This window comes from Uranotaenia lowii, chromosome 1, assembly GCF_029784155.1.
Source record: "Uranotaenia lowii strain MFRU-FL chromosome 1, ASM2978415v1, whole genome shotgun sequence".
Taxonomy (NCBI): Eukaryota; Metazoa; Arthropoda; class Insecta; order Diptera; family Culicidae; genus Uranotaenia; species Uranotaenia lowii.
The window spans coordinates 54,760,558-54,773,619 of record NC_073691.1 but is presented as its reverse complement, the minus strand read 5'-3'; the positions used below and the strand labels follow the sequence as shown (position 1 = coordinate 54,773,619).

The window sequence follows — 13,062 nt, the reverse complement described above, 5'->3', positions numbered from 1 at the left end:
ACAAAACGGACTAAAACAATTGGGAGTCAAGTGCTTGAAGCGCCACACAGCGGTCAATCCGAGAACTTTTTCTAAAAATTTTCATGACTTCGCATCGAAAATCAATAATTTCATTACGAATAACACACTCCTGCCCACCATAAATCAACTATGGCTCATTGTCTTGAATGTAGATTGCAAATGAAACCAAAAGCAAGCGAAAAAAATTTATCTTGTTTGAGTTATAGGGTTGTGAATTTTACCAGTCATTTTGACTGGTCACGGTCCGAGTGTCCATGGCGAAATTTTTCTCGCTTATTAAAAGAGCTAGTGAAATAAAAAATACACAGTTTTGTAGAGATTCAAAATTCATGAAAAGTCATATCTTTTGCGAATTTTTAGAGCGTAGTGTTTAAAAGATATTCAACAAACAAAGTGTCCAACCAGTCATTTTGACTGGTGCGGTCTTTCTAGTGTTAAATTACTTATTGTTTACCTCTAAACTTGATAAATACAAACATTTCAAGAAGAAGGAAAAATCTACAGTAAGAACCTTAAATAGCTCAGTTCTACTTTATTCCCAATATGAATTATCTGCTTCAACCACCATTACACAAATTGGCATCGAAACGCAACACTTTTTTTCCACCCAGATAGAGTTCTACCAACTGTTGCAGAACTCTAAAGAAGCATCTCCCCATAAAATCAAACTGCACTGGCAGCAGTCTTTCTCCAGCAGGGTCATAAATAATGACCGTCCTCGTCGTCTTCAGCGGTGTTTCCGAAAACCCCAAAACGACACATGTCTTTACTATTATTCCCTCTGGTCCCTTAGAGGATTGGTTCGGTTTCTAACATGGGTTTTTTTTTTCTTCTTTCATATGCATATTTGCTGTTGCTAAATCTATGTTTCCCAAGATGGACATTATCAAGGATCGGTCGTTTTTCGGTCAAATGTGGACATAAAACTGCCACAAATGAGAGCGCGATTTTATACGTTTGAAGGTAGTAAAGGGCAGTCCGATTTCGATTAAAATCATCCAACCAATTTAGCTTAAGTCCCCGTATGAGGAGCAAAACGACTACCAGCAATTTATTGCCGTTTTATTGAAAAACATGATTGAAAACATATTTTCGTTCACCAATTCCATCTTCTACTAGTTTTCCGGTAACATAATTTCGACAGCGTTTTTATGATCGGCAGACACCTCCAATGAAAGTGGGAGGAAAAAGTAGAATCTGTGGAAGTCAGGGCTTCCCAGGCAAGAGTATGTTTGAAATAAAAAGGTGGCCCCTGATTTTTTTTAATTTCAAACATTTGTCTCTGAAGGCACATAACCTGTTACTTAATTGCTTTTTTTCACCTATTAAAAATCAATACTGAGTAAAGGATCAAATAATAGAAGCATGTTATGCAAGATTAAATTTTCAACCACTCTCTGGAGCCACCACCAGTTGAAACACCTTCCAGCCAACTCCCGAAAAGTATCTCACCTCCACGTCAAATCAATTTAACGCTCGTAAAATCAATGTTGTACGGGACATTTAGTTGAACGTTTTCACGAGCGCCATTGCAATCATGCTGTTGATGTTCTCTGCGGAGCAAATTTCACAAGTGCCGTCGTCACTCAGGGCGTAAATTAAATGGCTCCTCCTAAATCAAACGCGCCAAGCCAACCGACGACGACGACGAGCGGCGGTGTCCAACGACAACGACGACGACGACGACAAGGATGGGTTGTTGTAACTTGGCGAGGACGACCTGTTGTCATTTGGTAGATTGTGGCGCTTTCCCAAAAAAGTCCGCTTCCACAACTGTTGTTGTTGTAAAATTCATCGAGTTAGGGAAAGGTGCAAAACAATTCGTGCTGGGTGAAATATTGTGTGGAAATAATGGATTGCTCTTTGGTTTTAGGATTTGTGACTTGTGAATAAATTTATTACTGCTACTATTTTATGGTTTTATGGGACGGGCAATACCGTGACTTAGAAGCTTAAACTAGTTGTGTTTTTAATTTGAGGATTTGAGTTACGCTATATTTTGTTTTAAAGAAAAAATTACAAAAATATTTGAAAGACACAAATTGATGCAGAAAGCCAGAAAAGAAAAAAGCCAGTCAGGTAAAAATAAGTCACCAACACCTCACTTTCGGGCCACTAAAAGCCGAAACCCAATACACATTAATCGGCATAGATGTAGCTCAACTCGCCAGAGGGTTCGTAGCGATCTCGCTAGTCATTCTTCATCATAATCTTGCTACGCGGGCCCAGGATAGGGCCACTCAGATACGGAAAAAGGCTAAAAATCGAAAATGGTCATTCATAGGCAGAGACAAGGTCACTCAAAGTCCAGATAAGCACACTGAGAGCCAAGACAATGTAAATCTGGGAATGCTCTTCCAAACCTGTGATATTTTCACTATGGAATGCTCTTCCAAACCAGGAGAAAGCCTCTTATAGCCAAAAGTATACAAGAAATCAGTCATTTTGGGCTAAAAGCCAAAAATAGACAATTTTCACCTCTCGCTTTCACACAGTGTTGCCATCCATCCAGATTTTTCCGGAATCTTCCAGATTTTTATGTGTCCTCCAGACCCAGAAATACAGACCTAATATTGTCTGGTCCAGACTTTTCCTAAATTATCCAGGTTTGTCCAGAAATTTCTATAAGCTCAAGTTTATTCCAAGCCTTCTAGCTTTACCTCACTCGTCAGCTTCTGTCGAGTGCTTAATGTTTTCTGAGTATAATATAAATAAGACCAAATCAAGGAATAGATTGAACGTTTCGACCATGCGTGGAATATTGGCTACTAAAAACTATGTTCAGCTTAACTCTGATGATAATGGACTGATGAATGAAAATTTCTGGTACTTTTAAATCTAAGTACAATGTCGCAATGTATGATCGGAAGTCATTACAATGTAACCATATCGCTTGTTGTCAACCGTTATGTAAAAAGAATTAAATAAAATGTCATTTTTAACTATCCACACAAATCCAGACTTTTTTATAGGTCGATTCACGCACTGCCTGGCCTCACTGTTTCTGACACTTCGCGATTCCTGTTTTGATTCCTTATTTTCCAATTCTACACGCTGAGGAAGCAAAGCAAACATTACGGTCCTCATTTAATTCTCATTCACACGTTTTTAGCAAAAGTTCTCAGCTCAATTTTGGGATAAAGGGGGATAAAAAAAAGAAAATTAGATGTTTTAAGTATCAAATAATGAAAAATCAATCATTTTGTTTGTTAATCCAGCTGAAATCCAGCTGGTAAGTCCATTTATTAACTTAAAATTAAACCACTGACCACTGACTGAACACTCGATTTCAATTTTTGGCGCTGCTCGAAAGTTAACGGAAATGTCGATACCAGTAAAATTTTCATGCTCGAACTGCTGCCGCGCAATGTCGACAATAGGAGGCTTCTAGCCAAAAACTGAGAGGAATTTTGTACTTTGAGTCTCATGTCAGTGTGTTTATCTGACGTTATTTTTATTCCTCGAAAATATCATATCGTACAAATTTATAATAGTGAAGCCTTTTCTTTCGGAATGTTTTCCGGAGAATTTTCTTATATTAAATTCTTCTTTTCCTGAATAGTATTGTCGTATAAGTATGTGGATTTGTTTTACCGCTCCCGGTCAAAATAACACAAGAAATTTCCGGACAATCGATTCGGCACATTCGAATTCTTGAGAAGTTTCCACTTTGGACATTTGATGGGATTTTTTGTTTCAAGTAGACGCGCTTTCCCAGAATATTCAATGCAAAGTGGGTTGGTCCAGAACAAATTTGTTGAAGAAAACGTTTTGAAAACATGTTGAAATATTTTAATAAACAAACCTCCTTTTCGAATTTTTTTTACGAATTTTCAAGTTTCTGTTAATTTTCAAAGAGATAAACATGAGAAACCAAAAATGCGCTAAATTTAATTCACAAAATGGAACTTGGTTTTTTGCTATCCTTAAACTGAGTTTTGAGTTAAATTTCTTGACCGTGCAGCTACACGAAAAATTTCGCCGCACCCCATTTCTCGTTCGTAAAATTTTGTAAACAGGACGTGCGAACTGTCACCACAAAAGGGAGAATACGTCATCGTGAATCGACCCATTGCCAACTTCCGGAATTTACTTAAAAAAAACACCTGGCAGCCCTGCTTTCACATGACTATTTTTTTTTTATTTTTTTTTTTAAACGGGATTTTCATCCTCTGGGATGATTCATCCCTAATACACATGACTATCGACTTTACTTCGCAATGGACTAGCTACCGTCCAAGTTCATTATCGATCGTTAGAATGAGATGCTCGCTAAGATATTTTTCAGAATTCGCATCAATCGAGAAGATATGAAAAACAGTTGAAGAGGAACGCATTTGATGAGGTTTCAAATAAGTGTTATGGGTCAGGAGAAGTCTCAGTCACTATTCAGAATTTTAGAGCCCAATACACTAGAAAACATTTAGCAACATTTTGCGTTTAATCTGTGTAGATCTAAATTCTCACTCGTGCCTCGATACAGTTGGCTTAGGACTAGAAATCCGAGCCGAACTGAAGACAATCAATACCCCAAAGGGAGAAGGCCAACATTTTGTAACCATTCATTTAATGGTTACAATAAAAATTGTGATTATTGGGCCAGTTTGGATGAAAACATTGTAAATATTGTAAATAAAAATTATTGTTAGTAAATGTCTAAAATTAGGATAAGATATCTACATGTTTGTGTGGTGTCTTGTCCTATTTTTAATAGCAATCGGCTGGTGTCACCTAGGGATATAGTTTTTGTTGATTTATTTATTTGTTTAATTTTTAATTTTTCGTTATTAATTTATTTATTTATTCATTCATTTGCTAATTGATTCATTTTCGCGTTTATTATTTATTCATTTAGTTTATAGTTATTTGTTAGGTATTAGCTTGTTTGTTAACATATTATGTTATGGTATGCACGCTATAAAATTGTTTTGTTCGAAAAAGACACCAGCCCCCTACATGTCAAGTTCCTGTTTTGTACCTGTCATGTTGCTGTCATCAAGGGGACAAGAACATCCTAGACGGGAAATGGGAACATGGCGAGGATTACCTGAAAAAGCTATAAATAAGAGGAGCGCCAAGACTCTTGGCTTCTTATGCAAGTTCCGGTCCGTGGTTGAGCTGCAACAGCGACGTCACACACACAACGTGACCATAACGTTTCGACCCGTACTTAGGCGGCTCTGACCCCTTTCCCCGTTAAAAAGTGTTCCGGCAGTAACGGAAAGAAAATCAACGGCTAGTTGGAAGACTACACTTCGTTTTTCCCCAGCTAGTCGGTCGAGGTGGCTTACGTGTAGTGAACCTCGGAAGAATTGAATTTCCCCAGTGCTACTAATCACCACCAGCAATTTCTTGAACACACCGGTGTCCCGTGAGTGCGCCAGGTCGTGCCAGTGAAAGTGTCCCAACCCGTTGCAACCCCCTTCGGGGCACTCCGCGCTGTGGTGAGGCCTGGTGGGAATTCCGTCCGTGTGTTCTAGGGCCGACCGAAAAGCTAAAGCCCCTCGATAGAGTGAGACACTCGCGTGGTGACAGTGCACAAAGAACGCTCCCCGCACCGTGTAGTGAAACGTAGGCCTACGCCCAACAGGCCGAGTTGTTGCTCGAATTGCTCATCGTGCAATTCGACCTGGTTCCTGTAATTGCCCTGTTCCTGCTTTCGCCATTGATCCCGTCCGACGTCCTAGCCAGTCCCCCAACGAGTCGACCACCGAGAACGGCCGCATCGAGACCAGTGAATAAATGCGCAAGTACTAAATCGAAAATTAAAATCCGAAAATATTACCTTATTTTCTCTTGGGTCATTGACCCCTCCAAAAATAAAGCACACGTAACACAGAAAGAAACGTGAAATTCTTAGTTTCATAAATAAAAATTATGTATGGTCTTTCTTCATCCAAATTGTTGAGTCTTAATTTAAAGTGCATTCCCTAAAATCTAAAATTATTCTTTCTTGTTGTTTGTTTCTGTTAAGTTCAAATAGGTTTTAAAAGTCCGCCCAAGAATCATAAATTTAATTGTTATTGTTGTCTAATATTTCTCCGGTGATCAATTCAGTTTCCCCTATTGAGCTAGCGCAGGGAAGTAGGGTCTAAACGATTCTAACAATTTGTAGAGTGCTTTGAAGTAACTCTTAGGGTTACAGAAAACTCATGAGGTTAGTCGTATAAGGCAGAAAGGACGAGGTTTTAGTTGCAAGTCTTCCCACATATGTTTAGGCTTTGGTTACCATACGTACTCTTTTTCAATCGAGAAATCAGCGTACTCTTCTTTTTGTGAAATTTTACGAAATGTACTCTTTTTTCATGAGAGCCATTTAATCAGAAAAATGATCTTGTTTGTTCAGTATATGAAGTGAATTTACCACATGTTATACAAGAAATACGAAAGAAATACAACTTTCAACACCTTACCAAAATATTCCATGTTCATGAAGGCATCTTTTGAAATCAAGAATTTTTATCGCGTTTGGTGTGGTTTGTCAGCATAACATCAAAAAACAGTTTTGCTTCGAATAATGCCATCAGGAATATTGAGTACCTGACTTTTCTCTTTTCTTTATTTGAAAAAAAAAATATGAGAAAATGTATAATTATCCAATACGTGGTACCCAAGCTTGCCAGAAATTTTTCTGAGCGTATTCGGGCCGTGCAAAAACTGTCAATCTCCAATTTAAAAATCTCAATTAAAGAACCGGGTAATATCCAGGTAAATCTGACAAAATTCCGGTTTTCTCACAACTGTTCAAGAGAAAAAGTGAAAAATGATTTTTTTATTGAGTCACATCAGCAGTGTTCAATTCAAATTTTACATTTAAAAAAATGTTTGCATGTGTATTTTGATGAAACAAGCTTAAAAAATCATACATAATGTAAAAATGCAGTTATGGTTTGAATTTTTGTTAAATCCGGGCGTTTTTACTCGATATCTGGGAAACCGACCGAGCTTTGTTTTTGTTTGAAAAAACAGGCAATCTGGAATGCTTAGTCATACCTATTACTCCCAACAAATCGGCAGTATTTGAATTACTTTAAATAACTCAGTTTTTTATAAAGTTTTCCTTACTTATTTGGGATTTTTTTATTGTTCTCTTTTTAGCACTGAGGGATATGGTAACCCTAGTTTAGGCCTAATAACACTCTACTTCTTCAGGTATCAGGGTCTGCAAAAGAACATAAAAAACAGTTTCAAGCTTGCCGTACTTTGTTGATCGTAAGATTAAATCGTTGCCCACTCTCAATCTTCTCTAAACCCGTGATAAAATTCTGATAATTTACACGTCTGTATGAGGAACACCGTCGTTCTCCAAAGTGCCAGATTAACTTCAGATGTCCTTTGACTCATTTACTTCGTTGTAAATGTTATCGCAGGTAGAGTGCCTATAAGGAGAGTGACGACATTCTATCCCAAACAAAATAAATGTCTTTGGAAACAATGAAATTTACAGCTGGTAGCACTGGTTCAGTTGAAGCCTTCAAGTGACTTTTACGAATTGATGCTTTTGTTTACTTTTCGTTGTACTTTGATTGTCAGATTAGTGTTTTATTGCGTTTGGTTTTAGTTAAAAAGCATAAGAATTTGTTCGAAACATTGAAGTGCTTTGCTAAATATTGCACAAATAAAATAACACCGGGATTCAAGAACATTGGGTTCTTCCGATTTCCAGCGGATGAAAACCTGCAAGTTGCATGGAAAAAGTTCTATGGATTCCCACATCATTTCGAAATTATAGCTAGTTGTCGAGTGTGCAGCGTACGTAAAAATCGTTGAAACATGAGGAGCTAACTAAATATTTGCAAAAAACAGTTTCACTTTCTGCAGAAGGATGTATATTTTGCTTCCGGCAAAGGCAAAATTATGCGGCAACGTACGGCAGTCCCAGTGTACGATTGCGTTCCACAGATTGCCGACTTCACTCTCGAAGAAGATGACCTGAGCAAAATAGACTAGCAGCAGGACAAACTCTTTTCGGCAGTGGTTATCAGTTGATTCGAAGGAATTATCGAACTTTATCCAAGTTTTTAATTTTCATTCTTGACGCTTTTTCGTTTAATGTTTTTTTTTTAAATAAATACCTCAATTACCACACAAACTGCCTCAACGTGACGATCTGAAACGCATTATCCACCGTGGCAATCTACTACGTACTTCTGTCTCAATTCGGAACCTTAATTTTGCTGCTTCCGGTCACCAACGGCCACTTAAAAGTAATTTCGATAAACATTTAATGCATAAAATTCTGCTATCCTACACTATGCTGCAATATGATAAGATTTTTTTAAATACTAAATATTATCTCTACTATCTCTATTTTTTATAGGAAATTAGTCTATCTGAAAAGGTTCAGAGATGTTGCAGAAAGTGAAATAAACCTTTATATCGATAATTTCGAAAAAAAATCCTGATTGTAGTGTGGAGGATTTCAACCAACAATCTCCAGCATTTTATGTCAACGCACTACATAACATGAAGAACAAGAATCTTTCTCTAAAAATTCATATTTTTTAAATTAAATTTAAATTCTAACGAAAACTACCTTCAAATAAGACTTTAAAATTTGCATTCCTTCCTCAAACTTCTGTTTAATTGTAATGCTAAACTGATCTTGTACCCGTGTTTGTTTCCTTCCTCAGGATGGCTCGGTGCGCTCTCCACAGCCGTAGCCCTCTTCATCTCCCCGATCACAATAGCCGTATGCAAACGGAAGTCCACCCGCCTCACGGCCGTCATCGGAGGTCTGGTGACAGCCCTAGGGTGCCTCTTCACATCCTTCGCCTCCCAGTTCCATCAGCTGTTCTTCAGCTACGGTGAGATTACGAAAGGATTCCAAATATTACTCCGGTTCTAAAACGATCGCGTTTTTGTCTTTTTGTTTAGGTGCTGTGGTTGGTGTTGGGGTCGGTATGACCCGGGACTGCTCTACGCTAATGGTGGCCCAGTACTTCAAGAAACGACGAGAGTTTGTGGAAATCTTTATCGTGTCCGGCAGTGGACTGGGCATAGCGATCATGTCGACGTTCATCAAATCCGCTATCGACGCCATCGGGTGGCGATTGGGTTTACAGGCCGTCACCGGGACCGTGTTTATCACCTTCATCCTGGGAACGTGCTATCGCAGTGCCTCGCTGTACCATCCGCAACGTAGAGCCATACTGCATTTGAAAAACCAGAAACGGAAAATCAAGGACAAGAACAAACACGACGATCGACCGCCGTTCTTCGACTTCAGCACCCTGAGGAGTAAGACGGTTCGGATACTGCTGGTGTCCACAGGGATTAGGTGAGACTTGTTTAAGGGTGGAGTGGATTTTGAGATATTGAATCTTTTTTTTTATTGTAGCGCTTTTGGGATCAACACACCGATATTCTACCTTGCCCATCAGGTTGAAGTGGACGGAATCGGGGACAAGGTAATGATCCTCCAAACGTACCTAGGGTTGGCATGGACCCTGGGTTGTGCCGCGTTTGGGATGCTTGTCGTTAGAAATAGTGTAGAGTGTCGAATAGCGCGACAGTACCTTTGCCAGACGGCAACGTTGATGTGTGGCCTCTGTATTCTGGCCCTGACGGCAGTCCACGGCAACTACCATGGCTACGTGATGTTCGTATGGATCTACGGTATCTTCTGTGGAGGTTATCACTATTCACTGAAAATGTATACCTATGAAAAAGTTCGGGCAAGGAACTTTGCTAGAGCCTGGGGATTCGTCCAGTTTTCTCAGGCAATTCCGATTGCTTTGGGGGTTCCAATCTCTGGCTACATGAACGAAAGCGGCTACGGTAAGGCTGGGTATTACTTCAGCTCAGCCTGTGCAGTACTTGGAAGTCTTTTGATGTTCTTGATCGATCTGCATCGGCGGAACGTTTCCAGGCATAAACATACTAGGTATTTCGGATTCCAAGGTTAAAATTTCTGAGTTGATGAACTCCTTTTTCGATTACAGAGCCAACGGAACACGTCAACTCTGCGTATCGGAGACCTGTCCGCAGCGAAGAAAGTTGTCGTTTTCACAAGAACCAGACAACGAGCCAGGCATTATAACCGGCAATACGGCCATGATGATTGGACCGGAGCTTCTAATACCTCAGCTAACTGACGGTGCCATCGTCGATCCTGCGATTAACGGGGCAGATAAGCTGGAGCTTACTTGCATTTCAGAGGAGGGTATTGCAGACATGGATCTACCCGATAACCTCCTCGACGATTTAGACTACGTCGGAGACTGTATCACATCCTGTAACAAGGTAAGTATTGATCACTTCCTAAATGTTGAGAGTATGTACTTAATAGGATCCCTTATTTTAGGTTGAAAATTACCTTATGCTGAGTGAGTTCGAGAACAATCTTAGCGCTGAAGTTCCTATTCTCCTGGACAAGCGAGGTCGTAAGCTATCACTGTCCAAAACGAAAGCCCTACTGAACAACTGCCAACTGCACTATCCGGACTGCAATCTGGAGCAACTGCAACAACAGCAGCTGCTGCTGCAACAGCAACAGCAACAACAACATCCACCGATCATTTCCCCAATCATGGAGCAGGAGGACTCGGGGACGGATCTTCAGAGTCAAGCTCACAACCATAATCACAATCACAGCAGTGGTAGTGCTGCCATTGGCAGTCATCACGCACATCACCAGAATCACCACCACAAGCATCACAAACAACAGCAGGATGAAGGTGGAGGTGAAGGCGGAGGAGGAGGAGGCTCCGGAGGCATGACATCTGTCAGCAATGGCGGCAAACACTGTCGGCTGAATCAAAAATGGCGCCCAGGGCATCAACAGTCCGGAGCGTTCCTTAGCAACCGAGTGATATCTGTGATCGATGAAGCCTCTGTTTAGGCGCTTCCAGGAACAATAGAGAGTGTCTTTGAATTGGTTCTGAACTAAATTGAAACAAGGTTCAACAGATGTTGAAAGCATTTAATGAGATTACTGAAATTGACAGCTCAAAGCCGTTGAGAGAGATTGGTTTAGGGAGTGATGATGAAACAATATTGTGTGGATCCTAGAAAGAAAATAAAAAAAGCATAAATCGTATCAGCTTCTCAAACCAATAGATTTTGGAACTTAACTACCCTCGATACCCTCATTTTTTCCTAGTGGTTCAAATTCCATGTTTTCACAACTCCATTGATAAATCAATATTCAATGCTTATTTTAGAAAAAAATTTCACCGATTTTCATTTTTTAAATTAAACGTTATGAGCCACATTTTTACCGTTTCTGAAAGAAAGAAAAGATACTTTTGAGGTTATATATATTGAATCAGAAAGTCAATCAACCGAATTGTTTACAACCTGAAAACAACTGTCACTGCCAAACAAAAATAACAGTTTTTTAAACAAAAATAACTACCGCATTTATTAATGTGAGATTTGTCATCTCGACCGTGTTGTTCACAATAATCTAAATATGTTTTCAAAATTCGGTACTCCAAATATTATAATCCTTAGAACATAAATATGACGTGAAGTCTCACTCTTATGTACATAGGAACAAAACCACAAAAAACAACCTACCCATGCAACAAAGTCGAATTCCAATGCTAGAAACTATGTAGCCTTTTGTCAGCTAATCCATTCAATCTTTATATAGGAAAAAAAAACCATTTTATCTCCCCATATGCGTTAGAATCAAACTGAAACACTACTAATTAGGCTAAGATCAATTGAAAGAATCGACATCAGGTCACAAATTGTACAGAAAGTATAGGAAATTCTATTGCAAGTTTAAGAGTGAACACAGTTTATGTAAGTGCAACTAAAGCTATACAAATTAAAGCCAACATAATCTCTCTCGATTTATTTATATGGAAATGTGCGGCTGATGGATCCGGAGACAAGTTTTTTCCGGTCGATTAGCGATTGAGAAACAATATTGAGCGGATATGTATTACACCTTTGGCAGCGAGTAATACTTATACATATATTTATACATATTTATTGCTATACGATATACAACGCCTACACACAATTGTATATTTCATACAAAATAATGAAGTTGGAAACAAATGAAAAAAAAACTATATTATTTAAATAATAAATCCTGTGAAGTAGATTAATTTATTCTGCGTTGCGTAATCAATTACTTGGAACAAAAAAGAACATTCCTTATTTAGTTTGTAAAAATAAAAAAAAGTTCTTAAATAGCGACCGTCAATCGGTATCATGAAATTATTCGAGAATACACGTTAGTATTAAATTCAGAATTCTGATGCAAACTTCGAAATTCTGAGCTCCGAACTCTAAATTCTGAATTCTGAACACTGAATTCTGAAATTAAAGATTCGACATTCATATTCGGGATTACTGTATTTATTCAGAATTTATAGTCAGAATCCAGAATAAAAATTTCGAAAAAGAATCAGATTTCAAAATCCAAATCCGGAGTTATGGATCGGGCATTCGCAATAGGGAAGCTTTCTGGAGTTTAACGTACGCCATATTTATTTATTTATTTAACATGCAGTTTAAATTAAATTCAATTCCTTGTTTTGTTACTACACTTCGTGCTTCAAAGTTACAAAAAATATCATACTTAAACTAATTTTTCTCTTTGTGTTTGTTTTATTTATTTACTTACTGGTCCCCCCCGTTGAAAAAGCTATGACACTCTCTTCGAAAGACTTTAAAATTATTGCAGATTTTTAAACTGTTCGGAAGACTATTCCAAACAGATATGCCCCTGACAAGTATTGTTCTACTGTAACTTTCAGTGTAGTGACGAGGTATTTTAAAATGAAGAATACGTGGGCTTCTCAAGCGAATAAATTTTTCATATAAGTAGGGTGGACTTTACGTGGTTATGACTTTATAGATGAATATAACAGTTCTTAGTTTATAGAAAATTATCAAAAGGCGTACTCAAAATGTGCGTTTGATGGTGACCAGGCGCGGTCCTATGGGGGAGGGGGGGGGTGATCACCACGGCAAAAAACCGTTACAAAATACCCGTAAAAGCTCGAATTTCTTTAAAAACTTCGAACTTTCCCTAGTAGATGTGCTTTTGGATTTGAAAAAATTTTCCACTCCGTGGGG

The 13,062-nt window shown here is 38.6% G+C and overlaps 1 protein-coding gene across 4 annotated transcripts in view; it reads left to right on the top strand.

The window, feature by feature from the left end:
* Positions 1-12,062, top strand: part of LOC129752115 (monocarboxylate transporter 12-like) — a 308,960-nt gene extending 296,898 nt beyond the window's left edge. For all 4 annotated transcript variants that reach the window (XM_055747926.1, XM_055747913.1, XM_055747919.1 and 1 more), the window contains 5 exons: positions 8,655-8,828; positions 8,899-9,301; positions 9,362-9,907; positions 9,966-10,266; positions 10,328-12,062. In XM_055747926.1, coding sequence (XP_055603901.1) covers positions 8,655-8,828; positions 8,899-9,301; positions 9,362-9,907; positions 9,966-10,266; positions 10,328-10,864 — 1,961 coding nt within the window. In that variant the 3' untranslated portion in view covers positions 10,865-12,062. The remainder of the gene's footprint in view (positions 1-8,654; positions 8,829-8,898; positions 9,302-9,361; positions 9,908-9,965; positions 10,267-10,327) is intronic.
* The last annotated feature ends 1,000 nt before the right edge of the window (positions 12,063-13,062 follow it).